Below are 24,652 nucleotides of genomic sequence, written 5' to 3'. Positions count from 1 at the left end.
GTGTTAAAAGGAGAATCTGAACACTTTTTGAGGTTACTGTTGATGAACCATCTGGTTTGTGGTAGAGGGTAGTTAATTGTCTCTTTTGAAACAGCACTTACATGCTACTTACTTCGATTTCAGTGCAGATGCAGCCAGCCTGTAGATGCCCATACTCTCAGTGTAGTTACTGTAGGAATTTCCAAAACAAAATTTGCCTAGCAGTGCTGCTTGTGTAAAAAAATGATACTTTTTAATGCACTGCCTTCAAATGCTCTTTCCCTTCCCAACAGGAAAGGAGAAACTGTTTTTTGGGGTGTGCATGCGCTATGCTGGCAATCCTCTTACTCAGCTGACATGCTTTGGACAGGCTGGATCCAAATGAAAAATGTCAAGCTTTTAGTTCAGTTTTCTGCTTGTGGTATGAAAGAGAAGCAATTATTTTGAGCCCTGCTGGTGGTATGAGCAAGTTCCAATTATGCAGAGTACTGAGCAACTTGCTTTCTCTGATGTTAATTATATTTTTGCTTGCTAGTACTTTATGAGGGGAAGCAAATAACACAGTATTTGTACTGCAAAGACTCTGCACTTTCGTAAAGTGGTGCTGGCATAATCCTTCACTGCAAATTCCTTTTCTGTTACAGCAGTCTACTGACTGTTTTGTTGCAGTTGTTTCCTGTTGTCCAGGCAAAATGCATGCAACAGGAAAGGAAATTAACTTGTTCGAAAAATGCAAGTTAAAAATAGGGAGTCTGGAGGGAAGCATTAAGGTTTGTATCTGCCTTTTACGTCCTAACCACAATAGGCAAGAGTTAGTAATGTAGACACAAGTATATTTTATGGGGATGATGCATGTCAAGGCTTTGAAGGGCTGTGCAGCTTCCTGCAGAGATCCTGTTTGGCCTGGCAGGTGCTCAGAGAATGTCTTGCTCATGCACAGCAGCGAGCATCCCTAGCTCCTGATCCTGCACCAAGAGATGCGCAGCATGAACACCATGCTTTGAAAAAGTGTTTTGGTGTCTCATTGTTGTTTTTAGGCTCCACTGTATCCAGATTTCAGCTTCTCTGTCAGTCTGTTTTTGGTTACAGCTGATCACAGCATTGAATAGAGGAGTGAGTGTTGTTTGCAATGAATGTGTATGTGCAGTTTATAGAAATTAAAATTACGGAGACTCAGAGCTGGGAAGGAAAAATCCAGCTACTGGTTTCAGGCTCCAGTAATTTTAGTAGCTGTGCAATGCTTGGGCTGTACCTCTCCTGAGTCTGGTGGGCTCAGGGTGGGACACAGGGCCCATGTGAATAGTCTAGCAGAGCTCTGGCTATGGCAGATTGTTACGGAGTGCTCTGTAAGGAGCATTTGATCCTGACTTGTAGCAAGCTAACCATCCTTATGTCCTCTTCCTACCTGTGTTTTGTGAAGACATTGCTTTTAAAGATTAATAAATCCTAGCTTTTAAAACTTATTTTATTTTTGTCATAATTTTAATTAATGCCGAATCTCTCCAGTAGATATGTTCAGTTGATTTAATTTTGTGTCCTTAAATAGAGACACAGTGTATGTTAGGGTGTTACAATCTGGCTAAAATGTTAATTTGCTGCAGGAGAAAAGGGTTGTGTTACATGGCAGCATTCCCCACTGCTGGGCTAGGGTACTGTTAGTTACTCTAAATATAATGGCTAAAGTAATTCATGTGGCTTTAACAATCTACTGGAATCTGTCTGGGCATCTTCTGCACTTTGAGTGGAATATGACTTCTTTTGGTAAATTATGAGCCTCCACTAGGGTGTGCTTTGTATTCAGATGTGTTTGTTACATGAAGACTTCCAGCACAGAAATTTGTACTGAGTCTTTCCTTGCTGGAAGTCAAAAAGGTTCAAGCTTGGCTTTGATTAAATTCAAGAAAAATCAAGCACCTCACTTCATTTATGGACTAGGCAATCTGGTTTGTTTACATCATGGGTTTATACAGCCAGGAATACTTTCATGAATCACAAAATTTTCCCTGTAAGTTTTGATTTTTTTAAAATTTCTTGTATTTATATTGCCAGAAAAAAAATGTTTTTGAACTGAGGCCTGTCATCTTCCAGTTTTTTGTATGGGCAGGGAAGGAATGCACATATTTACTGCTAAATATTAAGCTTGTATTTCTGTTGTAACAACAAGGAGTGTTCCCAGAGCTAGCCACAAGCCCAGAGTTTACTCCAGGAGCATGGTTTCTCCATTGATCATAGTGTGGGATGACCAACTACTAACTCCATCAAAATCTGATGAATAGGGTTAGTTTTTACCTGCTGATTTTCTGGTTCAGTGTTTCAAAGGTTGTGGTCAAAGTTGGTTTTGCTAAAAATAAGTGTACTAGTTTTTGCTTTTTTCAACCATGTGTTTGAATTGCAGAAATCTCTTCAAGTTACTTTCTTTTATAGTTAAATTATGCAGAAACAAGACTGAGTCAATTGGAAGACTGTCATTGTGAGAAGACTTGTCAAGTAAATGGATTGATCTACAGAGACAAAGATTCATGGGTTGAAGATGATCACTGCAGGAATTGCACATGCAAAGTAAGAATTTCTGAAGAATTTGAAGGATAGGATCTAGTGAAAATGTGAAAATGGCCTTTGAATACATAATGTTCACTCTGAGAATTACTGTGTTTTTAGTATGCGTCTAGTGGCAGCATGGACAATAGAGAGGGAAATGGTAAAATAAATAAAATGTCGACATTCCTTTTTTGTAAGCTTCATACATAAAATCTGCCTTCCCTTGACAATGCTTTCTTACTTGTTCTAATTATAGCTGCGAGGACTTTGTGGTTTCGGGGTGAAGGAGTGGCATTGTCTGTGTTTGGTTTGGAATTGTTTTCACTGCAGTAGCTTTTTCAAAAAGGAGGCATTCTCTTAATAGTATTCATAGATGCTTAGTGGCATCTTGCATGGTAACAACTTGCAGATCCGTTTCCAGCATTTATCAGACTGAAAAAGAACAGGGACAGAAAGAGGGATTAGTATGCAAAACATGTATCTTTGAAATTATTTGATAAATATCTGAAGAGAGCCTTTGTTTGCTCAAGAAAATAGAAGCCTGATTGTTAAAAACCTCAAAGATTATTGGAACAGCGTACAGAAAGTAGGGCTTATGTTCTTGACTTATGTTTTCCAATTAATGTATTTTGCTTTGGGTTTGGGGGTAAAATCAGTAATATGTATCAAAATATTGAAGGCAGTTCACCTTCAGCTGTGCTTCAATTCATTTTGAAGTTGGGTGGGATTAAATCTCTTGCTGAAGGATAGGTTTGTAATCCAGAATGGTATTTTCATTTACTTAGATAGTTCTTAGTGTTTTGTATAAAATACACACTCGTTGCAGCAGCAGTAGTTGATTTTTGTCCTGAACCCCTTTGCTCAGAGCGGAGTTGTGGAATGCCGGAGGATGTCCTGTCCCCCTCTGGAGTGTCCTCCTGATGCTCTCCCTGTGCACGTGGACAGTCAGTGCTGCAAAGTGTGCAGGGGTGAGTACATCACACAGACCTCACTGTTCTGCCTTCTATTCTAGCAGAGCTAAACTTGTCCTGCCACCAGGCACATTTTGTAATGATTTTCATAGATCCTGGTAGTTCAGGCAACATGAGTCATAGTGGCAAACATGATTTAGGAAGAAAATAAATAATTGCTGAGAAATGAACAAGCATTTCAGATTTCTGAGGTACTATTTTTACCTATTGTTAGTGTAAATTTATTCATCCTGTTGGGGGTTGGGAAGACTCACTTGGCTCTACTTGGTATCTCCTCTTGATGTTGAGGATCATGAAGCCTATGGTCTGAACTTTCTTTTGTAATGAGTAACTAACCAAACTGTTATCTTTTCGCCTGTCTTTTGTTTCACGTTAAAAGGCTGTTCTTTAAAATAAACATGACAGTATATCAGACCTTGGCTTAATATCGCTGTGTGGAGCCATTGTTTGCTGTAATTAATTTCCAAATAAATTAATGAGAAGAAAGAAAAGCTAAGTACATTTTTGTGATTGGTGTTATTATCAGCTTTCACTTCCTTTTACTGGGAATGAAAGCTGTTAAGTAACAGTCACAGAAGGAATATTCAATATTTGTTACTTTAATAGTAGTACAAGAAACAAAGACAATTTATGTATGAAAATTTTAGCTGTATACTAATGCCAGTTGTACCTTAAGAAGCACAAATTCTCTTTCCCCTGATCTGCTCTGGAAGATGAGTAAACTTCATGCATGAGCTTTTCAATAATTTATTAGGACAGGGATGTTGAATTATTTTAGGATTTATTAGGAAAATAATAACACTTTTCTAGCATTCTGTCACCCTTCTTCAGTCATTGAATTTGTTAGTTCTGTGCACAAATATCCTTTAGCTGTGATCTTGCACTTGCTCTTGTTTCTCATGTAATCTCATTTCTCTCAGCTGTATGTCAGCATGAATATTCTGCATACTAAAAGATGTTCATGAACAGAGTACTTGGGTGGTAAAGTGGCCATGCTGGCCTGTATTATTTGTCTCAAAATATTTTTATTTGTAACACTGAAAGTCTAGGAAGTTCTTTCATGAAACTGGATGTATGCACAAGAGTCAAAATCTGACACAAAGAAATTGTAAGGCACAAAATTATAGATTCAGTGTACACCCTCATGAGTAAACTGTTCCTGTTATTTGTAATGGGAAGATGAACAATCAAACTTGCCTTTTGTCAGTGATTGGCACAAACTTGTCTCGTTGTTCTGACAAGAGCTCAGCATGTCAGTCAATGGGAAGAGACGTATGGAAGTTGATTGAAATTGATTGTAAATGCCAGCTCCTTGACAAAATGATGTGCTAGGACCACAGTTAGTCACCTCTAGGTAGATAGTAGTAATTGTAGAGGTTTTCCAAAGAGCTGCACTGCAGGTGTTATTTCCTCTGTGCTTTTTCTATTTAGCTCTGATAGAACCATCACTTGTAATTTGCTGTCTCTAGGGATTATTGAATGGCTGGTTATTGAACACTTTCCCATCTTAGCTAAGGGTTAATGAGCAAAGCTCTAGTGTCTGATATGTTAAGGGCTTTAGGCAGTTCAGTTTTGATCCCTGCCACCTTGTGTTAGCATTTCAAATAATATTTGGCAAGAGACTATAATTTTAGATAAATTTTTCTGAATCATACATTAACTTGTTTTCCAGTGTGTCCATTCTTTTGTTAAAAGCAGTCATGTTCGGAAAACAGACAGAAAGAAGGAAGTGTCTCTATTTCAAATTCTCCTAAAAGTAGTTACTGGGATTCCTAATTTAAACAAAGCTTCCTCATCTGAAGTTTTCTTCAGAAGTGAGATCACAACCAGTAAGGCTTAAAAACTAGGGCAGCGTTTGAAAAACAAAGAAAACTAGGATGCCAAAAGGAAGACACCTCCTTTTAAATGCTTTAATGATGATGAAAACTGAGTTAGCCTGAAAATCGTAAATCATTCTCTTTTTTTTTTAAGAAATGAGCATTTTCACAGAGAGTCATTAGAAGCAAATTTATGTCTGAAGGTTCATGAAGATTGATCTAGCAAAATTTGGGAATTAATCTGGCTATGACAGTTGCTGCTGTGGAACTGTTGGCATCACCTTTAAGTGGGACACACTTGCACCTGTGAGTGCTTCCCCTTCCTGGGCACTCAGGAGGGAAATTCAGGTAAAACAGTCCCAGATAGAGTGTGTCTTTTGAGAACAGACTACTCTGAACACTTGCACTGTGCAAGTGGCTTGACTCTCAAAACCTTAAAGCACTGTTCGGTTGCAGCATAGGATTCACACCTTATAACTTTCCTTTCAGGGTCACAGGTCAGCCTTTTAGTGGTCAAGTACAGAAAGAGCTGAAATACCACAGCAGAAAGTTATTTTATCAGTGTTTAACTTAGATCTGGTTTGTAATGTAGGGCGCTTTTATAGTGGATACTTGATTTGTGTGAGATCGTAACAGTCCAGCTGCTCTCTTTAATTGATGGATTTACTGTCCTTCTCTGGAATTGGAATTTAGACATGTAGTTGCGTGGGGACTGTGATAATTCTGGTCATAATTGACCAAGCTGTTTGCTGGTTTGCTGTTGTGGCCTTGATGCCCGTCGCCTTCTTCATGGTGGCAGTAGTCCCAAGCTAGGTGACTTTGCCATGAAGTCAGTGAGGAATGTTCATGTGTTCCAGTCTCTTGGTTCATTTGTGGAGCCACTTATCTTTGGCACAAGGGTCAAAACTTCAGACAAGAGTTTTGCAGTAGGAGTTCTCAGTTTCCTGGGAAAATTCTACATATTTCATGTATGCCTGAAGAATATTTTCCTGAAATAGATTTTTGCAGTTTATTTATTCTGTAGTCATTCACTGAATCCAGTCTGTTTGTGCAGTCCTCCAGTAAGTTGAAAAGTTCACCTTTGGGCCCACAAAAAATGCGAAGGCTTAACTGAAATCTGTGCTTACATTGTTCTTGTGATGAACTGGATGGTAATAAATGTCTCCAGTTCTTGAAGTGAGTCATGAGGACCTCTAGTAACACAAATACTGTAACTACTCTACGTGATGTTGGTATTGAAAACATTTTCTGTTGAATGATAGGTTATTTAGTCCAAGACATATTGTTTATGCTCCTATTCCCTCTCTTTAGTTGGGTAAAGAGGCTACTTTCTCTTAAAATGAATTTATTGTTCGTTACTTTGTTTGTAATTTTATGTGATACTGACTTCTGATGAAAGCAAAATGAATCATATTTTTAATGTATTGATATTTTTTCAGTGTATGTGAATACACTGGTTTTACTTCTTTGTTATACCTTGCATTTGTTTGCTGCTTAAGTACTGATTTAATGAATTTTTAATCTCCCTCCTCCTCTCGAATTACAGCAAAGTGTATCTATGGAGGCAAAGTGCTAGCAGAAGGTCAACGAGTATTAACCAAGAGCTGCAGGGAATGTCGAGTAAGTTTCAGTTGTATAAACCTTTCCTGTTTTTAAATGTATCTGTGGTGTTCAGAAGTGACAGCGAAAAGTTAGTGCATTTCTTTAGGCTTCCTTCATGCAAATGTGACATCTGTTGTCTTGAAAAAGGTGACCTTGAAGTCACTGAAAACCACAAACACGAAAACAAGGCAGGAATATGACCCTTGCAGGATAAGAGAAATATGGGCAAAATTATTTGGAAGAATGTTTTCTCTTATCTCTGCTTTCATGAGCTTTAGAAAAAAGTAACAGCCTCTGGAGCAAATTACTTATTTCAGCCAAATTGCTAAAATTTGAAGCAACCTTCTTGTTATATTGTGTGAGATACTCTATATTTTCATTAGTATTGTTCAAACTATATATGGCACTTCTAATAATTGAGGTAAATTACTGAATATTGTAGTGGACTGAATTCTTTTTGGCAAATTCATGACATTTGGACTATGACAGTCAGTATTTAAGAGCACAGGAGATCACATTAGATCTGTTCAGGGAGTGTTGGTGAATGTGCATTGGAAAAGATGACAGTGATCTGGTTATTGTTGTGCTTGGAGCTCAGTGTACGGAGTAGCAATTTTATGTTCACTAATGGAGATGGACAATAGCTGGTTGCAGATGTTGTGAAAACATCTTGTTATGCAGAATTACGTTGCTGTTGTTACTGTTGAGCTGTGTGGGGTGCTCAGCACTGCCTATACAAATATGTGGGCAAGGTTGTTGCCTTGGAAGGCAGACTAAGATTCCTGTTTTTTATAATATGACATAAAATGTTTATTTGAGAGTGGAAGTACATGTATAAAATGAGAACAGGAGTATTTTCAAGTTAAAGTGAAACCAGAGAGGGTGATCTGAATTATGTCTGTGGAACTTCTCTGTGCTACAAATAAGGGTGTTATATTCATCATTAGGAGTATGATAGTACATTCAGGAAGATTAAAAGCAAATACCAGCCATCAAATATCTGTCATTAGGAATGAGTAAAATAATGAAAACAGCTTTTGTATTTTGCTTATTGTTAAAAGGAGAATGATATGGCAATGTTAATTACAGTAACATTGCAGCCGGTATTTGCATCTTAATTGACAGTATTGATAAATATTCAAAATGGCATCTGTGAATGTTACACCATAAAAAATCATTTGATGCATGCCTTCAGAAAAAACCCCAACAAACTGAAGTTCTGTCCACATCTGTGCTTCAACAAAACATTAAACCTCACTGGCCTGGGGAGAGTATTTAAGAGGGTGCTTGCATCTGTTTCTGTGGGCTGATGTGTCTCTGTGCAGGAGGTTCATTCAATATGTCTTCAGCATGACCTCCTAAATCTGACCTACTTGTCTACTGCCTCAGTTAGGAATGCTCCCTAGATGAAGGATGAATGGTGATGAGCCAAACTGTGGCTGTGTCACTGTTTTCTGTCCTGTGTGGACAAGGTGTTGTATGAGAAAAGGAGGGACTTCTTCATAGGGGAGGACCATACAAAATTTAATATGGTTTAATTTTCCAGACTTGAAAAACTGACATCGAGTTTCAAAAGCTGCTGACCCATGAAGGAGTACAGTGGAGGGTACACATCTGCTGTCAGTGTAATAGTGTTGATAAAGATAACTTAAAAATCTTTGTGTCTTTAAAGGAGGATATATTTGTAAGTGGAGTAATGTCAAAAAGATTAAATTGAATTTTCACATTTCAATTTTTATTTGACGATAGATTCCTTATTATTTGCATAGGTACTGATCCAAACTTAAGAGGCTTTTAACTTGTATTGATTTTTTCATCTAAAAAAAATAATACTACTGATGGATCCAGCTAGATCAAAGATTTTCTTTATCAGGTGGAGAGACCTTTTTTAATTTTTCAAAACTAATCCAGACTAAAAATATTTATGATGCACATCCTCTTAACCATAAGCACAGATATTATTCATGAACAACCATTCCCAGCTGGAATCCTGCCCACAAACACTCTTTAGATGAATCTACAATGACAAAATGAGCACACAGGTATTTCTAGCAATCATAGAACAGTTCAGACTGGAAGGGACCTCTGCAGGTCATCTTGTCCAGCTATCTCCAGCTATCCTACTTGAGCAGGGTTACCTGGAGCCAGTTGCTCAGGACCACGTCCAGATGGCTTTTGAGTATCTCCAAGGACGGAGACTCCACAGCTTCCCTGGGCAGCCTCACACTGCAGGAGTGTTTCCTGATGTTCACACGGGCCCTGCTGTGCTTCACTTTGTGCCTGTGGGCCCTGGTCCTGTCACTGGGCACTGCTCAGGAGAGCCTGGCTCCATCCTCTTGGCACCCTCCCTCTGGGTATTCATATGTGTCTGTAGGTTCCCCTCTGACCCTTCTCCTCTCCAGCCTTTCCTCCTGTGAGATGCTCCAGTCTGTTATTTATCCTTATGGTCCATGGCTGATCTCTCCCAGCTTTACCATCTCTCTTCTGTGGTGAGAAGGCCAGAAAATGCAAGTGTATATGAGCTTTTGATAACTGCACCTTTCTGTATTCAATAAGTGTTTGATTTATTATTTTTTTTTTGTTTTGTTTTGTTTAGGGCTTTTCTTTGGGTTTCACCCATATGGTGATGTGGGCCATTGAATGTCAATGGAAAGATTTTTATAACTTTTTTTGGAGTGGGAATTTGCAGTTGATCAGCTGCCTGTGAATGACATGATGCCTGTTCATAAACAGATGACATGCTTGACAGCAAAGGGTACAAAAATAAATGCCTCTTCATTAATGCTGGGAGCAGGCAGTCACAGTGTGCCATACAAGATGGACAGGGCCCACAGTTTTCAGGAAGGTTGACTAAAAAGTTTTTTGTAAAGATAAGGAATGATATACTTCTTCAGAGTGACAACTGAGGCTGCTGTTTGAAACTGTGTCCTAAGAGACTGATCAATACCAGCTTGTTGTGGCTTAGGAGTGATTCTCCTGGATGTGGTGCTCTCACTGAAACCACATCTTTCACTTCCCTGGGTGGGATGGAGAGGACAACTGGAGACACAAAAGGTACAGATCACGGGTTGAGATAAGAACAGTTTACTGTTCTTATCAGGAATCTGTTCATTATTGGAATCAGCAAGGACATAAGAAAATAAACAATAACAGCAATAATAGTATTGACAAAGGGTACAGGGAAGAGGTGATCGATTCACAGGGAACAACAAAACCTGACTGCTCCCTCTCGACCCCAGCAACCCCACCTCCGAGTGAGATGGTGTAGGATAACCTACTGGCCTGGCCATGCCCCTCCTGGCTACTGCAGAGATCAACCCTGTCTTGTCTGGAACCAAGGCAAAGATAAATTCAGACAGGAAAAAAACCCCCCACCAAAATAGCCTTATCTGAAATCTTGCAAATAATTTTCAGTGCCGATCAAAGGAGATGAGCTGTTTATTGCTCAGATTTTCACTGCCTGTCACTGATTAGGCTTACATCCAATCCTTTTTTAAATGTACTTACCTTGGTAATTACAAGAAATTTAATTATCTTGTTGTAAATTTTTGACTCCAGATCTCATTCTTTGTGGATTGTGTGCCACAATTGAGCCTTGACATATTTATTCCAGAAAAAATGTCTTTTTGACATCTATTTCTATTCACATTGTATGACTGCTACATATGTGAATCGAATGTAAAAAGGAATAATTTTTCTAAGGCTGCCTGAAGCAATAATTCTGAAGTGTGAACTCTTCTTACTTATCTCAGTGGATAAAATCTGAAATCTGATGATGATAATTCTTATAATTGGATCTGTACTAGTTATAACAAATTAATTTTAACCCAAAGAATACTCAAGATGGAAATGTTTTAATTGTTTTACAACTTAATTACAAATAAGTTTAATTTGTTTTCCCAATATGCAAATTCTGCAGAAAATAGAAGAAATAAAGGAAATAAAATCTTACTGTCATTAAATTAATGGAATTCTCAATTTGTGTTGTTTAATCTCCTTGTGAGTCACTAAAGAAGCAGTGAGCTTGGAATAAATTTGTCTTTAGCTTTTTGACTCATCCTGACACTCATTTGACTTTCATACCATTTCTTGCCATATTTTTCTGGCCAGATTTATTGTCAGTCAACACTTTTTGTTGGTATTTTGACATGCTTTACTCTTTCTGCTGTAATTGTCCTGTCTGAGCTTAAATAGGCAATGAGTTACAGCCAGAGCTTTTCTAGCTGGTTGTTTGATAATGTGATAGTGAGTGATGGCTCAGTGTCTGGTTCTTCTGTCACCTTTGATCCTGCAGTTGCACAGACAGCCATGGGGGATTCCTCCCTTTCCCTTGTGGAAGTGAGATCAGGAGGAGACCAAATGCCTCCATTAACTTCATGTTCTTGTGGCCACTTGCTCTGATGATGTGTGCCCTCTGTGCTGCTATAGGGAGCTGCTTTTTCTTACAAAAAATGAGAAAAGCAGATGCCTGTGGGGTTTTTTTTAGCATTATTCATGACAGCAAGTGGTGCAACTTTCCAGTAAAGGCAATTGGCCCTGCTTAGCCTGAAGATTGTACTGTCAGGGGCAGTGACAGGCAGCGATTACAGAATGGTCAGATTTGCATTCTTTGGTTTGGCTGCACTTCTCAGCTGTGAGTTCTGCAAGCTGCTGGGCACCTCGGGCACATCATTTGTGCCTTGTAGACTCAGCAGGTGTTTCCTAAGTGTGTAGGGCAGCTCGAGGCTGTGAGATCTCCTTCTGGAGCCTGGAGGGGCAGAGCTGAGTTGGTGTGGTGAGGTGAAGTGGCAAGGCTGATGACCAGCAAAGGTTTTTACCTGTGTGAGCCTGTGCTTTGGTGTGGTGTGGTGTGGCACAGTGTTGTGTAGCTATGAGAACAAGCTTCTGCACATGGGTCTTCATGCAGGGTGCACTCACAGGTCATTTCAATATCTTCTGTTCAAAGTCATGTATCTGATCCTTCAGATTATGAGAATGATTGCTTTAATGAGGTTTTGTCTATTTTTTGGTATTGGTTTTCCTCTGCTTTCCTAGCCCTAGATGTGTTTGTATCATGTTTTTCAACTTGTCTCTGCAATTGTGATAGCTGGACAATGAAATTTTTTCATTTGAGGAAAGCAGAAATTCTTATTCCACCTTTTTGTTCTGACAGCTGAGATGTGATGAAAAATATTCTGGGAGGAGTGAGGACTAGACTGATGTTAAAAAGGTGTTTTGGTAACATTGCAGACTGCCTGCTTTCTTAGTGGAGTTTCATAGCTTGGAAAATGAGATTACACAGGTGTGGACAGTCCTGTGGGGTAGTTACTGTAGTTCCTATTGAGCAAAAATCCTAGTTGTTAATTTTTGCTCCACTTGCTAGTTTTCAGTGATGGCCCAGCTGCAGAAAGGGTGCTGAACAAGTAAATTATGGTATGAAGGCTGGAGTGGGGGGGATAAGGCAAAAGAGGAGGCTGTTTTGGGACAAGATATTAAGAAACAACAAACTAAGTGCTGGAGAGCTGTTTGGTCTGGAGGCAGAGTGAGGCTGATCTGCTGGATGGGAGAAGATGGAGTAAAATTTTGTGGAAAAATCTCCCCATGAAGACTCTATGTCTATGATTACAGAAGGTTTCTACCAGCATCTAGACCTTCTATCACAGTCTTATTCTAAATCTAGAAATCAAAATCATAGCAATGTCTTTAGCTTGATTTTTACACAGCAGTTTCTGTAGGGATCTCTCAAGATGAGCTTTCTTCTCTGAAGGATCTAACTTTGGAAATAAGGTGATCAGTAATTCTAAAGAACAGACTCTTGGATACAACAGAACAACACAACACTTGAAAATACTGGTCTTGCTGTGTAAATTGGAGTTGAATAACTTATCAGTGAAGTATGTGGACTGGGAAATAACAGGAATAAAGCTCAGATTTGCAGAAAGCAGGAAGACTATCTTTAAGCAGGATTGAAATTCTTAAATTCCTTCAAATATTTGAAAAGAAGATAACTATACTTTGAGACTACATATTTGGTCAAACTAGCATAGAATTTTGTGCTGAAGTGCCTTGTCTTTTAATCTTTTTTTTTTTATGCTGGGCAGAGAAACGCACTGTAGATTACTCCAGATTTGATGTTATGGTGGAACAAATGAATTTAACTTTCTTTTTGCTAATTTACTGGTGTTGTTACTGGAGATTACTAGTGCTGTGGATGGAAAAGTATGTGATTCTTGCCACTGCATGTATTTTCACCAATGTAATTTTTTTAAAATGTTGTTTATTTTCAGAATGGAGTTTTAGTAAAAGTAACAGAGACCTGTCCACCACTGAACTGCTCAGAAAAAGATCACGTTCTTCCAGAGAACCAGTGTTGCAGTGTTTGTAGAGGTAAGCCAGCTTGGAAGGAATATAAGTTGTTGGTTCAATAGGGGAATACATTGAAAAGAGCAATCCTTTTTTAGTAAGATATTAAGTACCTCTATGAGCATGATTCTAAAACCAGTCTCCTTTGGTTAGAAGACTTACCAGATATAAAGCTGTAATTGAACTGAATTAGGCAGGAGGAGGGAAAAAAGGAAGAGCTGGAGGGGAAAGGAGCCATTATCTCCTAAAAATTCCTATTAAAAGGATGTTGTATTTGAAAAAGAAATGTATTTTGTTCCTTAAACCTGCAACTGCAGGGTTTTGAAAGTGTTTTTTTAAGGTCTCTATTTTAAAATCTCAAAAATAGCATTAAGATTCTAGTTTCATGGATATTAGGAGGTTGATTTATATCTGAGCACTCTCAGGACTAATTTATGAATTAAGCTGGACAATGAAATAGTACCAATGCAAAACAAAAATTATAAAATTAATGCTAGAGCCCAGAACCTCATTTTTACTCCTTCCAGAGAATATTGAGATGCAGGTTCCTCTTCCTTTCAGCCGTGTGAGTCCTGGACCTGACTGAACAGGCAATAACTAAAATCTTAATTGAGGAAATCCCCTTAAATGAGGACCGTGCAGGTATCACAAGGTTAAGACTTGAGCTAGCTTTCTTTTTAAAATGTGTTCTAATCAGTGAATTGCTTGGTGAATAATCATTCCCTATGTATTGTATCTCTGTTCCTCATCTCTCCCTTGGTGCAGTGTCTCAGCTGAGCTTAAGGGGTGCCTGGTCTCTCAAGATTCCCGTGTCAGCCTTTAGTGATGCATGTCAGAAATTCAAGCAAGAGGTGTGCCAAATGAGCATTAAACATTTGCAGGCTTAGATGGTTATTGAGGTCTGCTGGAATATTTGTCGTGCCTGCTTATTAATTCCTCCAGTGCTATTGCAGATGGCAATGAAGGGGCTCTGAACCTCTCCCTCTGCCAGTAAATATTAATTAGTAAATATGCATGGTTAAATATTTACTTAGGCCTTGAACTTAAAAACACATGCATGTGGTTGCAGGGACCAGCATGTTTGAGAGTCCCTGTTGGGTCATGGTCTAAGAATATACACATTAATTTTTTTTAGTAGTTTCTCGAAACATCTGCAACTATTTAAGCAAGCAGTAAATGTTGCTTCTCTGTCTCTCAGAGGGCTCGATGTCTTAATGATACTTCTTAACAGATGGCCCAGTTTGATGTAGTGCAGTACTGAAAAAGAATGTATTCATTACTTAAAAGGATTAGAAATATGAAAGCTTCAAAGTTGATGGAAGATAAGTTCCGTAATTATTCACTTCCATATTATTGTTAGTGATAGGTCCTCTTTTTAGATATTCATTCCCAAACTGGCTTCATTATTTATAATATAAAATGAATATGTATATTTATGTGATGATCTCTAGAAGCAAGGAAAGAAATTGTATTTTCCCTTCCCAGGAATTCTGCTACATGATGCATTCAATTTGACACATTAAACGTTCACTTCAGTTCTGCTTTAGCTGACTGCTAAAACAGTACCTCCTCTTTTTGTATTTCATCATGGCTTTTTAAAATTCTTTTGAAAATAATGCCTAAAGATATGATTAATTTTGTCAACTTGACAAAGGCATAAATTCAATTTAGCACTCATAAGTTGCTTTTTTATATCTTGAAGTAGAATATATGCTCCTTGACACTTTGCTTCAGTTGCATGCAACCCAAAGTGGTAGTATATAATTTTATCAGGTGCTGTTGTTAAAAATGGATATTTATTAAGAATTCGATATTTGGTATGGGTTTTATCCAGAAAACAGGTGCTCTCTGATATGGCAAGCAGACCACAGTTTCTGATCCTGTCCTGTGCCAACATATCCTTTACTGGGAAAGGATAGATTACATCTCTTGTTTGCAAAACTGACTTCTTTCAGAGACTATATTCAGCTTCTTTTTTGCCCAAGCCAAAGTAGTAAGGAAGACACATTGTAATAATTGATGTCCTGAATAAGCAAAATTGTTTGTTGGAAGGCCACACGGATCATTTGCACATCGTATGCAAATTCCACTTTGTATGAATGATGATGCAGGTAATTTGTTGCATTATTCTTTAGCTAAGCCTTAAGTTACTCAATGGAATATTTAGCAAGCATTTACTAGCAATGTTAAATAAGAATATTATTTCTGTGTTAAGTTTATCAGTGCATGTTAGTGACTGCTAGGTTCTGGGCTTTGTAGTATTTTCTGTGTTTTTAGTATTTGTAATTGTGGAAACAGAAGACTTCTACTGAATTTCGTGTTCTGTGGAATTATAGAATATATTTGCTGAATTGGGCAAGGGTGAAAGGGTTGCATCTTGTGCTTTTCTAGCTGCAGCAAAGGAATTTCCATTTAATGAAAGGATAAATATGAGGGGATCAGCAGAAGGAAAGAAAAACACAGAAATACAACATGATGCTGTGGTATGAGACTGTACCCTCCACAGCAATCTCTGAAGTACTTCCCACAATAATAGATGAGTGCCGTAGGTTATGCAGGGTAAAACCTGAATCTGTGGTGTTTATGGAGATGGAAATTGTGAGTCAGCAAAGAAAAGAGTTGAATACTGTTATGTACAGAGCTGGTGGGCTTCCTAGATAGTCATTATTGTTTGTAAATTGTAGGAAAAATAAAGACAGCAAATAATGCCTGCTCTTCTTCAGGCTTGCCCCGTGAGTTTATAGTGTAGCGGAAGGTAATAGTACATTGCTAAGAGGCAATTTCTAGATTTCAGGGAAGTGGTTGTGTGAGGTGTACAGCAAGGTGAGAGTAGTATGGAAGAGCTCTGCTTTAAAATGACAGTTTATTTTTTGTGATTTCATGTACTGAATGCATAAATGGACCTCACCACATCTGTATGTGGGATCCATTCTTGGCTGTTACATAGAATATATCCAGTTTTTCCTTCCATCTCCGTGCTTTAATATAAATGTCTGCTTAAACTATGTGGCCACTTTATACTTTCCAGCAGGACCATGTGGTGTTATTAAACTGTCTTTTAAGCATACAGAAAATTTAGTTAATTTTCAAGTTTCACAAAGAATCATGTCACAAAATACATTTTTTGCAACTTTTGAGAATCACTCATTTTTCTTACAGTATGCCTGCTACATTTTTTATAGCCCAGGGACAAAACTAATATAAAAATAGTGTCATGAAAGTGTTTTATTGTTCCCTTTAGCTGTTTTTCTCCTCGCCAAAGGCAGTGTATAATTTTGAAAGAGTGGATTTTTTTTTCTCTTTTGCATGAGTGATTCAAATAAAAACTTCAGGAGAGAATTTTTATGTTGTTATGCTCACAATTTTAAATACATAAAAACAGCCTTAACAGCCTTAGCAACTTCAGATGTGCTCTTCTTAAAAGAAAGAGTGTGATGAAATAATGAAGTAGTGAGAGTGGTTTTGTTTCTAAAGAAAATAATTATTTGCTGTCCTGCAGTATGGTGGGACTGATGGATTTATATTGCCTGCTGACACTCGTTAGGAGGAAAGAGAGAATCTTATTGATGAGGTGAAGCATACACAGTAGAGAGCAGCATTTAATTCTAAGTTTGGGGCTTCCGCCACCCTTCTTTGTGCTGCTTTGGGAAGGCTCTTAGTTTTTCAGTTAGAGGATGAGAAGGCTCTTCAGTTGTGCATGTTTCTCATCTCTTGCTGCCTGGCTGTGAAACTGAGATTTGACTCTTCAGAAATTTAATTTTTCCCATTTATTGTTGTGAAGTAGAAGTTATTTCAAGGTTTTAGATTTATTAAGATTTAATGGCAGTTGATAAATATGAATTAGTTTATTTCTAAACATAGTTGTAGCATTACTTAGGATTTAGAAGAGCTTTCTATCTGAAAAAGAAGAAATATTTTTAAGCTTGTTAGCCTGTGTAGTTACTGCTATTCTATTGCACACAGATAAGCACTGAGTAATAAGCTCTGCATTCATAGAGCAGCTTGAAAGAATGTATGAAGTTGCTGTTTTATGTCAGACAACCCAGTTCTGTGGCCACAGTCTCTGAAGGTGTAAAAGCTGCTGTTCAAAGTGCTGCTTTGCACATGACTCATTAAAAACTGATTCTGATCATGGAAAGACATAATTGGTAATGCAAATTTTAACACTCTTTTATGACTTTAACAGAAGCATATAACAATTTTTTTTTCACATTTAGAGATTTCTCAATATAAAACAGTGAAATGGAGGATATCTTGAAGAGCAAGAGAACAGGGGTTTTACAGTTTTTGATGTGAACAGATAAGGCTATTGTAAGAAATATAGAAAATTGTACAGAAGTTAGAAGGAATCCCTCAGAAACAAGGAGAGGCGCATCAGTGTTGACCATAAAAAAAGTAGGAACAGATACAGGTCTAAAATGTACTGATTGCAGCTGAAGTCTTGTATGAGTTCTTGCATTTTACAATCATTAATTAGGCCAAATAACCAAGTATGTAAAAAAACTGTATGACAGCATGAAACAGCTTAGTGTGCTGCTCTGCAAAAGCAGGTGCTGGGAACCACGACTTGGAAGATGTTGCTTGGAAAAATTAGAGCAATGTTCAGGCGTCCCAAAATAGAATAAATTTTTAATTTGAGATGTCTGACTTGGGGCTGCTAAGGCCTACCCAGTTATGCAGTTCCTGATGCTCCAGAAGTGATAGTTTCATGACAGCTAGCATGTGTCTGGTTCTTTTCCTAATTGTCTTAGTACATTTATTAATGGTCATTCTATATTCAGAATGAAGGAATGGAAAGAAACTTGTATTTCTTAAGAAAAAGATGGAGCAAACCTTTCAGCAGCTTTGATGAAGGAAGATTGTAATGTTATCAGAAATGTCTGGGGAACGAACAGAGGTCATCAGGCCTATCAAAAATCTAAACACACTCTTCAGTATTTCATTCCCCTGGTAGTATCTAATTGTGTTTTGAATGACTTTGAAGGGCTGCTGTGCACATTTATGATTGTGTGTGTATGTGGAGGGAAGATGGTTTCTGGCATCTGTTCTGAACACATTCATCTGTAATTTTAATTCATACTTGCCTTGTCATCTGTGCTGGCCTGAAATTAGTTAAGATTACCAGAACTGTTTAAGATTTTCTGTGGTTTTGTTAAATCCTATCCAATTGGCTTGCTGTGATGTTTCTATTTTAAGCCATTCTTATATTTAGAGAGGAGCTGACTATCTCAGATAAGACTTTGTTGAATATTCTGAAAGAATTGTTATTTTGGCTGGGCAATGGAGATGCGTGCCCTCTTCTGTCTCCCACCCATGTGAGATTGAGGGATCCCACTGCAGTATCAGTGGGTGGTTTTGGCATCACTGTAGGTATTTTTAAGGAATCCTATGAGCCATTTCACACCAAAGAATTAATAAAAACCAGATAATTGGCTCTAAAACTTGTGCTGGGGAGAATTTGGACCAATGTCTAAGAAATCCAAGAACCACACTTCCTTGATATGCATCTTTTGGCTCTTTTGAAGTGCTAATTTTGCATTTTTGCTGGGGGGGGGGGGGAGGGGAAGTATCTCTGGAAAAACCTCTGATCCAAGCAATGGTGTACTTTTTCTGACAGAGGCACAGTGAACCCTTGCTCTTCTGTTCTCTCAAGTACATTTTTTTTCCTGCTGGTTAACCTTAAATTACAGTTGTTTTGTAAAAGCTTGGTAACATAAAATGTTGTAGCACCATGTGTGCTCTTAGCAGGAATGGCTTCTTCCACTGTCCACTTACAGAGGTATTAAGCAAGTTTGCTGAAATGCTATTGGAAAGTGAAGTGGAGTCACTTCTTGACAGCAGTTTTAACAGATAGGAAACAGTGTTTCACAGGTCTTTTGTAATAATAAATGCCAAGACACTCTAGAGGTGTAGGGGATGCTCTATGATTGTGTATTCCTAATGATAGGAGAAAAGTGAAATGTCTTTTAGACCTTTATTTTCTCAAGTTACAGAAGTGGAGTTACTTTTAAAACTTAATTAAAAATTAAATATTGAAATTAATTATTAAAATTGTTAAAACTATTATTTAAATATAAAATAGATATTAAAATAATTATTTAGATTTTTTTAAATGTAATGCTCTTTTAATAGCCTTCAAGCTTGAAAACCTGATTCTGGATGGAGACTGTTCATATTTGAGTTGCTAAAGGAAACAAAATCAATGCAGATTTTCCCAGAGATTTTTTTAAAAACAGATGACAGCTCTAGTGGCAAAAAATGGATGGGTTGGGTAGCCATCATATCTACAGATAGATTTCAGAGGAGGCAAATAAACAGTGAAGGATTCACAGGGCTGTGATGTGAAAATTAATCACTGGCTTGTGCTTGGGAAAAAGTAGCTGTTAGAGTGGTTCCTCTGGGACCTGGGGCTTATGATTGGGGTTAACTCTGAGAAGCCATCAACTTGGATAGTTGTCTTAAATTTGCCATGAGCTGGTCATAAGGTGAAATGTTGACTCACTGGGATAAAAAGAGCCTGGCAACATAGAATTTTGTTGCAGAAAGTTGCATGATGCTGCATACTAGCACTCTTGTAACTAAAATATACTGATAAAGATGAATTTTTTTTACAGGAGGGAAATAGAACAGAATAAACCAAATACCCTGAGACAGAGTAACAATCCATGTGATATTTTCATACTGCCTAGCTCAATACACTGCTATGTTACAGAGGTTCTGACCCAATAATAACCAAATCAAGCTCATACTGTGGATGAGCTCAAATGAGAATTATTGTTCTAAAGAAGCAGGAAACAGACTAGGATGTCACAGTCTTAGGGGAAACATGACAAAGAAAATATTATTGTCCCTTGGATGTTATCTGGAATGCCAGTACAATAGTAATCCTGCGTGGAGAGCATAATCGGATGCTGAATGGGTAAGTTTAAGGAGATGAGTTCCAGTGTTCAGTTTCAATTATAGTTATAAAGGCAAAAATGAGAAGTCAGATACTGTTACTGCATAAATGGCTAAAGGCAGTGTATTGGCATCCTGTTTTACCAGTCTAAATTGTACCTGGGCTTGACAAGGCTGGATCTGGAATACTTGAGTTGTTTTTACCAGACTGTAAATGTGTAAAGACTAGAAGGGATAACTGAAGTTTTGATTAAAGGAATTGGTTCTTTTTCTCAAGCTGAATTACAATGAAAGAAGGAGCCAGCTGAGCACAAGGAAGATAGCTTGGCTGTTAATAAAATGAATTTGAGCTTTAAGTGTAGAATTGGATGTTGACACAGCTAACAAGTGTTAACATTTCTAAAAAATGTTACTCAACATTAGAGGATCAGACACATAAATCTGGAGTGCACTAAGCTGGCACAACCTGAATGTTAAATTAGTAGACAACTGAAGTGTGTGTGTAAAAATACATTAAAATATGATATCAAAGCAAATGACATGAATAGAGACCTGAATCTGGCATTTAGGTGTTAAAGTCTGGGTTGTGTTTTTCTTAGCTGCTTTTAGGGGGTGTTAGGAACTTTATGATCAATGAATGAGAACTTTTAGTTTGCTCCTTTCTGACCAGGCGGAACTGGCAGAAACTGTTCTGGTATTCAGATCAGCATAAGCTGGAATACCAGTAGATGATGGTATGTGTGGGTTTCTGCTTTTCCTCCTTCCAGGACAGAAAATGGACAAAATAGGATTTACCAAAATGACTGCTTATAGATCTCAGACAAATAGAAATGGACTCTTGGATATTGATAGAGAAAATCCATAAAACATATATCAGTGGAGGGAGGAAAAAAAAATCCTGTTGTCAAATTCTGTAAGTTATTTCTTAACTTCCAGTGGAGTGCCTTTAGATGAAGTTACATTTACTTTCACTTTAGAATTAAGCAGAGAAAGATGTTGACATGTCTCTGAGAAATACTGAAAATCAGAAAGAAAGAATTTCAGCCACTTGTACCTTTACAGAAGGAGGTGGGGAAGTTCATCCTATTTGTAGAAATTACTGTACGGAATAAAAGAAACTGTTCACAAAGAAATTACTGAGAACTTGTGTGAAGGAAAAAGGATAGATTAATAAAAATTCTCCTTGACAGAACATGATGCATGAAATAATTATAAACTGTAGAAACAATGGAGCGGGTTTTTGATGACAGAATTACAAGGCAATGTATGAGGTTGCTTTGACTACCACTACAATTTTGTGCAGTGTCGCATTTTGGTCTACTAAAAGCACACGTGGCTATGCATAATAAGAGAATTTTGAGGGCTTTTTTTCTTATATTACACTTCATTGTCCTTTTGATGTAAATTATTTTAGTAGCGTTGCACTTCCTGACAATCAGAGACTTAATGCTGTGTGGGTTCAGTAGAACAGTGCTGAATTGTCATGGCTTCCTGCTTTGGAGTTGTCTTTTTTCCTGAATAAAACTAGTCATACAAATATCTTTTCAAAGAAAATGGTTTTTCTGAGAATGAATTGATGGAGAAATCCAAAAAGTCTGTGTGCACCAACTACATTTATGGAGAGAATTTGGAATGTAAAATGCCTAAGTTTTTGAGTGATAGAGTCAATGTAAATACCTGAATATCTGAACTAAACATGTTTTAAAAGCCTGTTGCATGTTCCTTGTATTTTAGGCCATAACTTCTGTGCAGAGGGGCACAGGTGTGGTGAAAACTCAGAGTGCAAAAACTGGAACACAAAGGCTACTTGTGAATGCAAGAACGGTTATCTCTCTGTCCAAGGGGACTCTGCATATTGTGAAGGTAAACAAAATATTCAAAGACTCATTCCCTGAACAACTTACTCAAAAACCTAATATGAAATAAATGGGAGATGAATGAATTTCATTGCAAAGTTCAGTTTCATGGCGGTGAATATCACAGGGATCCTTTTTGTGTTCATAAATAGGGTTTGAAGGTTACAAGTGGTGCTGGGCAGCCCTGTCTATAGGTGTACTGCATTGTTGCAATTGTGTCTTTGTGCACCATGGTCACACTGTCATGAAAAATTTTAAAACACTGTTTTTCAGACAATAGCACCTACCTTCTTAAATGTTTTTTAGAGAACAGTGTCTTCATAAGATGCGTGAATTTAGGAAGTGGGAGTTGTGCAGGCATTTGTGAGAACGGTAAGTGTGAAGGAGTACTGTGGCTCGGATATAAAAATGATGACCTGCAGTCCTTCCTGAAGTACTTCTGTGGGACAGGTACTTTACTGAAATGGTTTTCCTATGATGCATAAGAGACCTATTTCTGAGAAGATTGTAGCTGAGGTAGTTCTGTTCATGTGTTATGCAATCACAGGAATGAATGCAGTGGAGTATTACTCTCCTTTTTGTTTCTCAGTGTTTTCTAGAGCTTGTTATTCAGAGCTGTGATGTACTTCTTTAAAAATAAATTGATGATTCAATGTGTACAACATTCCTTCCTTCCTTTGCATTGTGGGTTGTGTTTTTTTAATACTCTTGTATGTCAGGCTGCAATATTTTATTTTTTGACCATCGTAGGAAGTTTTTGAACTACTCTGTAAAAAATATTTCCCTTGATTATTTTTGCAATAGTGCTGGTGATGGAAGGGGATGGCATTTTTGACAAGTTGTTAAAATATAGCATAAGAATTGAAATACTGAGGACTAAGGAATAAAGAATATAAAAAGAATTGTGTGGATTGTGCTTAAATGATCCTGCATTCATAAAAGGGCTTTTTAGTGTATACAAGTGAATAGGATGGCTTGAAATAGCATTTTATAAATATGTTCAGTAAAGCGCAGCTTTGAATCTTATGGTATTTAGTAATTTCTCTACAAACATTAATTTGAATGGTCCGTTATATTCACTTTCAGTGACTGGAAAAACAGTTCCTGCATGTGTTCTTAACAGTAGGCAGCAGATATATTGAGTATAGAGAGAAACCTTTTCTGTACAAAAAACTGAACAACTGCTTTTTGTGTACTACAGGGACTTCTGGACATCAGAGGACAGGCTGTTTATCAGCTATGATACATAACCCAGTATTAGCTGGGTTCTTCTTTGCTGTTTTAAATAATTACAGTGCTTAGTATTTCTGTTTACCTAGACACAGACTGTCCCTTTTTTCCTCTGTGGAAAAAATTTAAACATCTTGACCCGAGCAATTTTGGAGATATTGGCAGTACATTAGTGGTAGTGATGATGGAAAAAAGAGCTTTTTCAAAGAAATCAGCAGGAATTGCAACATACGTGGGTCTATGTTGCATAAATTTTTGGAAGGGCAAATTAAATCCCTGACTTCTGTGTGTGTGGGTGAAACATGGGGCAACAAAACAAATGGGTGCTTTTGCTGCTGGAGACCGTGGGATAGAGGAGAATGTTGCTTTCTGCATTTTGTGAAATTATATGATTGCTAGAAGGAGTGTAGTTCTCTGGAGGTAACACAGGAGAGAGGCCCTTGAACACGGGAGCTACAGACTGACAATTTGATTAGCCAAGAGGTGATTTCTTTCAGCCTTGTGAAGAGCTTCCTTCCACTCCTCCTTCCTCTGCTTTCTGCAGAATTTCTTTTTATGCCTCTCTAACCTCATTCCTCTCATCTATGTGTTTAATCTTCTAAATAGAGTCATTTAATAGTTGGCTGTACAATAGTCTCAAATGCATGGTGAAGCTGTTATTTAAACAAATGAGAGCAAAGGCACATGTGTGAAGGTACAGTTTAGCAGGAGGTTGAAACAGTATGGATTTTCTTTTACTGTTTTGAATTTCTGTGTGTAAGGATTAAATACTCAAAACACCTGAGCAACAAATACTAAACAAACAAAACACCCGTGGAAGCAAGAAAGCTCTCATGCTCAGCTGTAGCTCTGAATTTGTCTTTGTTTTTGCTAACCCTTTAAACTCTGGACATGTAATATTCCTGTTTCCTTTGAGATGGAAGGTTAAATTATTTCAAACTTGTGATATGTGCTGGTAAGTGGCACCTTAGTTCAGAGTGGTCCAAATCATTAACTTGGAGCTTTCCAGATTTCTCATCTCTTCCAGTGTACTTGAAGTAGTTGTGCATGTGAATTGTAATATGAAGTATTACTTTACCTAACATATGATTTTGATGTTATTTCTGCTTGCTCTTACTCAGTTTTATCCTGCTGGAGTTCGGCATAATTTTCATTTTGTAAGATCTCTGAAGTATTGTTTGAGTCTGCTCCTGCTTTTTGATAAGCATTTGTCTCTTTTTTAACTTTGCATAGTCACATTAGCAGTACAGTGGAAAAAAGAGTTAAAAAGATTCTAACTTTTATCAAAGAATTGGGATCAACAAATTTGTAAAATAAATAATTTAAACCTGAGAGGCTTTCACTATTCATTCTCAACAACAACTTTTCAAGTACTTAGAAGCTTCTTATGTCAAGATGTGCATATAAGATAACCACTCAC

General features: G+C 37.6%; 1 protein-coding gene across 3 annotated transcripts in view; it reads left to right on the top strand.

Annotated features, from left to right (window-relative positions):
* NELL1 (neural EGFL like 1) overlaps positions 1-24,652 on the top strand; it is a 286,471-nt gene that overhangs the window by 66,352 nt on the left and 195,467 nt on the right. For all 3 annotated transcript variants that reach the window (XM_038139924.1, XM_038139923.1, XM_038139922.1), the window contains exons 8-12: positions 2,404-2,538; positions 3,383-3,485; positions 6,852-6,925; positions 13,174-13,273; positions 21,881-22,009. In XM_038139924.1, the coding sequence (XP_037995852.1) occupies positions 2,404-2,538; positions 3,383-3,485; positions 6,852-6,925; positions 13,174-13,273; positions 21,881-22,009 (541 nt within the window). The remainder of the gene's footprint in view (positions 1-2,403; positions 2,539-3,382; positions 3,486-6,851; positions 6,926-13,173; positions 13,274-21,880; positions 22,010-24,652) is intronic.

The sequence above is a fragment of the Motacilla alba genome, chromosome 5 (assembly GCF_015832195.1).
Source record: "Motacilla alba alba isolate MOTALB_02 chromosome 5, Motacilla_alba_V1.0_pri, whole genome shotgun sequence".
Taxonomy (NCBI): domain Eukaryota; kingdom Metazoa; phylum Chordata; class Aves; order Passeriformes; family Motacillidae; genus Motacilla; species Motacilla alba.
The sequence above is the reverse complement of the archived record's forward strand: the minus strand, read 5'-3'. Positions and strand labels throughout refer to the sequence as shown.